At 63.1% G+C, this 4962-nt stretch overlaps 1 protein-coding gene across 1 annotated transcript in view; it reads left to right on the forward strand.

Annotated features, from left to right (window-relative positions):
• The window catches only part of OBSCN (obscurin, cytoskeletal calmodulin and titin-interacting RhoGEF), a 172404-nt gene that overhangs the window by 53933 nt on the left and 113509 nt on the right, over positions 1-4962 (forward strand). Inside the window, 7 exon segments of the mRNA XM_012557952.1 lie at positions 66-335; positions 1418-1684; positions 2036-2302; positions 2445-2557; positions 2637-2790; positions 3314-3418; positions 4492-4949. Of these exon segments, the coding sequence (XP_012413406.1) occupies positions 66-335; positions 1418-1684; positions 2036-2302; positions 2445-2557; positions 2637-2790; positions 3314-3418; positions 4492-4949 (1634 nt within the window).

Raw genomic sequence — 4962 nt, forward strand, 5'->3', positions numbered from 1 at the left:
CCCCTCCCTGCCCTTTACCTGCCCCGCCCCACCCCCCGTCCCTCAAGCAGAACCTCTCTCTGCAGTTCCCCGCGTGGTGAAGTTCACGTCTGGACTGAGCGCAATTGTGGCGGAGGAGGGTCGGGAGGCCACCTTCCAGTGCGTGGTGTCTCCCAGCGATGCTGCGGTCACGTGGTACCGGGAGAGCACCCTGGTGCAGCCCAGCGAGAAGTTTCTTATATCACAGAGGGGCGCTAACCATAGCCTGACCATCTCTGGCCTGACCCTGGAGGACTCGGGCCAGATCACTGCGGAGGCCGAGGGTGTGACCTCCGTGGCAGCCCTCAGGGTCCGAGGTGAGAGGTGTGGGCCTCAGGACCTGGCAGCAGCTGGGCAGCTGCTCCTCTGGCTGCACGTGTCTGCCACGTGGGCCAATTCGGAAGTGGCCTCAGTGCAGGGACCTGTGTCCGGCTTGTCTGACTGGCCTCAGGGGAGATGAACAGAGTTGTCGGCTGGGAGGGAGGATCCGGTGGGGCCGGCCACCTTCTCTGTAGGGGAGAAGGTAAATCCTGCCCATGCACCTGGGGGAGGCATCTGTGGAGGCTGAGCCTCCAGAGAGGCTTCCCGGAGGAGGCAGGCCACACTGAGTAGATGGATGGGGAGGCTGGAGGGAGCAGAGTCAGCAGTTTTAGTGAATGTCTGGCCAGCAGGCGGGAATGAGTTCAGCGTGCATGGGAGGCAGCAAGGGCTGGGCCTGGCTGAGAGCAGGGATGTGGAGGAAGAGCAGAAAGGAGGAGGGCAGGTCACCCCAGATGGGGGGGGGGTTCATTGGAGGCTGTTGAGTAAGAGTGATGTGAGCAGGTGGGAGGCCCATGAGTCCCTGGGAGCTTGTTAAAACCAGGGCTTTGAACTGGTTTGTTCTGGTTCAAAGCTTTGCTGAGGGTGTGCGTTTCTAACAAGTTCCCAGGGTGTTAGAGGTGGGAATCACCTGGAGGATCTTGTTGAACTGTAGATTCTGATTCAGTATATCCGGAGTGGAAGTGCAAATTCTCAGCAGGGGTTCGATCCAGAAGGAACTGGTTCTAAGGCCTGGTGAAAACACAGATGGGGATGCAGCCGTCTGGATGGGCCTGAGGGCCTGCCTGTGTGATGCCCTGCAGGCGCTGGGGGAGGGAGCCACTGTTCAGGGCAGGGCAGCGGGAGGTGGAGAGGGGCTGAGGAGGAGCAGCCTTCAGGCCTGAGTTTTCTCCTACAGAGTTCGGGTGTGGGCTGTGTCCTGAGTGTGGCCAAGGCCGGGCTGTGCTTGTCAGCCATGCCCAGCCTGGAGAAGGACTGTGGGTGGCTGGAGAGGGGCCTGAGCTGGTCCGCTGTGCCCTGGCTGTCCTGAGCAGGGGATGACTGCGGTGACTCTCCCCCCCACCCCTGCTATTAACCCCAGAGGCCCCTGTGCTGTTCGTAAAGAAGCTGGAGCCGCAGACGGCGGAGGAACGGAGCTCAGTGACGATGGAGGTGGAGTTGTCGCGGCCATGGCCGGCTGTCAAGTGGACGCGGAACGCGGCTGCCCTGGTACCTGGTGAGAACGTGCAGATCCACGCTGAGGGCACTCGCCACTGCCTGGTCCTGCACAATGTTGGCTTCTCCGACCGCGGCTTCTTTGGCTGTGAGACACCCAATGACAAGACACAGGCCAAGCTCAATGTGGAGAGTGAGTGTGGCAGGACAGGTGGGGGTGGGGGCGGGGGGTGGCACAGGAGTAGGGGCTTGGGTGCAGGGGGCAGGTGGAGGGGACCGGCCGGTGTCGGGGGAGCAGGAAACGGGTGGGTGGGGGACAGTTGCATGGACGGGGCCAGCGTGGGGCAGCCTGGTTCTGCACCGAGACCTTAGGGAGGTGGACCTCAGGGACCAGCCTCTGAACCCCAGTCAAGGCACCCCACTGGGCTCTGCACAGCTCCAGGAGGCCGGGCTGGCCCACCAGGCCTGAGTGTCGCTCGTCCTGGCCAGGAGGGCGGGTGTGTGCAGCGGCTCCACCCTGCCCCTGCATGTGCTGTCCCCTCAGTGCGCCAGGTCCGCCTTGTGCGTGGCCTGCAGACGGTGGAGGCCCAGGAGCAGAGCAAGGCAGCCCTGAAGGTGGAGCTGTCACATGCAGATGTGGAGGGCACCTGGACTCGAGATGGGCTTCGGCTCCAGCCGGGGCCCTCGTGCAGCCTGGCTGTGAGCGGCCCCATCCACACGCTCATGCTCTCTGGGCTGCGGCCGGAAGACAGCGGCCTCATCGCCTTTAGGGCCGAGGGTGTGCACACATCAGCGAGGCTCCTTGTCACTGGTGCGTGGTCCTGGGGTCTTCCCACATGGGAGGAGCTGGGGGCCAGTGATGGCAGGGCCTGCACCTCCTGTTTGGGAGCTCCTTCTTGGAGCCAGCTCTGCAGCTCTGCCCAGCTCAGGGCCACCCCCTTCTACCTCCCCAGAGCTGCCTGTGAGGTTCAGCCACCCGCTGCAGGATGTGGTGGCCACGGAGAAGGAGAAGGTGATCCTGGAGTGTGAGCTGTCACGTCCCAACGTCGATGTGCGCTGGCTGAAGGTACCTGCCGCCCACCCAGGACCCCTGTCCCTGCATGGCAGCCCGACCCTGGGGCCTGACCGGATCTGTCCCTCCACAGGATGGTGTGGAGCTGCAGGCGGGCAAGAGGGTGGGCATCACGGCCCAGGGAGCCTGTAGGAGCCTCATCATCTTCCGCTGTGAGCCTGGGGACCAGGGCATCTACGTGTGTGATGCCCACGATGCTCAGAGCTCTGCCTCCCTGAAGGTGCAAGGTGAGGACCGGCGCAAGGCGAGGGCGGGTGCAAGGTGAGGGCGGGGCTGAGGGAGGACGGTGCTGGGCTTCTCTGGCTGTGCTTCCTGTCCCACCTCTCCCTGTAGACCTCAGCCAGCTGGGGGGTGGAGGGGCCAGGGAGTGGGAGGCCGGGGAGCTGGGGAGCGGGCCCCCCACGCCCTTGTGTGGCAGGGCCTTACTTGCTGCCCCAGGTCGTGACATCCAGATTGTGAGGCCCCTGGAGGATGTGGAGGTGATGGAGAAGGAGGGCGCCACCTTCTCCTGCGAGGTCTCCCATGAAGAGGTGCCCGCCCAGTGGTTCCAGGAGGGCATTAAGCTGCGGCCCAGTGACAACGTGCGGATCCGCCAGCAAGGTACGCCGGAGGGCAGGCTTGAGCGGGTGGGCTGCCTGGGCCCCTCTTCACCGCCCCACGCCCCGCCCCGGCATGGCCCACAGGGAGGGGCTGTCCCCATTGCACCCTCACCCGTGCCCCCGCCCGGTGTCGTGTGCCTCTCATCCATAGGAAGAACATACACTCTGATCTTCCGGAGAGTCCTGGCGGAACATGCGGGTGAAATCAGACTTGTGGCCGGAAACGCAGAGTCGCGAGCCCAGCTCCGTGTGAAAGGTGAGGGGCAGCCGAAGGGATGGCGGGGGCATGACAGCGTGTGTGTGCCTGTGCATCGTGTCTGTGCATGTGTACGCATGCGCGTATGTAGGCACACGTGTGCAGGACCTCACAGGCGTTGATGGTGTGTGTGCACGTGTGTGCCTGTGTGAAGCGTGTACGTGGTGTGTGTGTGCGTGGTGTGTACACATGCACATAGACACGTGTGAACATGTGCGGAGGGCCTCATGGGGGCTGATGGTGCATACGTAAGTGTGTGCTCGTGTCTCTGTGTGCATTGTGGGCATGTGTGAGTGTGTGCATGGTGTGCCTGTGTGCTTGGTGTATGCAGGTGTGTGTATCTGTATATGTAGTACGTGTGTGCATATGTGTGCATGGTGTATGCATGTGTGTGTGAACACGTGTGCGCAGCCCCCCGTGGGGTCTGATGGTGGGTGTGTGTGGTGTGGGTGTGGGTGGCCTGTGTGCATGTATGAGTGTGTATCTGTGTATGTATTGTGTACGTGTGTGCATAGCGTGCATGCATGCGTGTCTGCGCGTGGGTGTGGCCCTGTGTGCATGTGTGTGTATCTGTACGTATGGTGTATGTGTGCACATAGTGTGTATGTATGTGCACGGTGTGTGCGTATGTGTGTGAACGTGTGTGTGCAGGCCCCCGTAGGGGCTGATGGGTATATGTATATCCGTGGTGTGTGTGTGTGTGTGGATAGCCTGTGTGTGCACACAAGATGTGTTTGTGCCCATGTAGGTGTGTGAACACAGGCACGTGCAGACCCTCATAGGAAGGGTGCCTGCGACAGGAAGACGAGGAGGGCCGCCCTGTGGGTGGGAGGATATGGGGTCTCCCCCTGGTTTAGTGTGGAAGGACCCGTGAGCCCTCCGGGGGCCTCTGAGAACAGGAGAGCAGCAGCACTGGGGCAGGCTGGGGCCGGCAGGTGCAGCTGTGGGCGAGGGAGGAGGGTCTGCTGATGAAGGGCGGGCAGGAACGCGGGGTGCGGATCAGCCTCTCACCGGCCCGTGGGGGGGGTGGGCGCACTGACCACCAGCCTTGACCCGCTCGGCCACGCCCGCAGAGCTGCCTGTCTCCATTCTGCGCCCGCTGAGGGACAAGATCGCTATGGAGCGGCGTCGGGGCGTGCTGGAGTGCCAGGTGTCGCGGGCCAGTGCCGAGGTGCGCTGGTTCAAGGGCAGCATGGAGCTGGAGCCCGGGCCCAAGCATGAGATGGTCAGTGATGGGCTGTACCGCAAGCTGATCATCACCAACGTCCAGCCAGAGGACGAGGACACCTACACGTGTGATGCCGGCGACGTCAGGACCACCGCCCAGTTCTTTGTGGAAGGTGTGGGGCTGGGCTGGGCAGGAGCTAGACTGTGGTGGTTGCTTCTTGTGCTGGCGTTTCTGAACCCACCCGCAGAGGGGTGATGAGTGTCTTGGCAGCCGGTGGGGACGGGTGTGTGTGGGGGTTCGCTCCTGGGACAGAGCCCTGGAGGAGAAGGCGGGCTGAGCTCCGCGGGCCCTGGCTGGGTGTGTGTGGGGGTTCGCT

This window comes from Trichechus manatus, unplaced genomic scaffold, assembly GCF_000243295.1.
Source record: "Trichechus manatus latirostris isolate Lorelei unplaced genomic scaffold, TriManLat1.0 scaffold00128, whole genome shotgun sequence".
NCBI classification, from domain to species: Eukaryota; Metazoa; Chordata; class Mammalia; order Sirenia; family Trichechidae; genus Trichechus; species Trichechus manatus.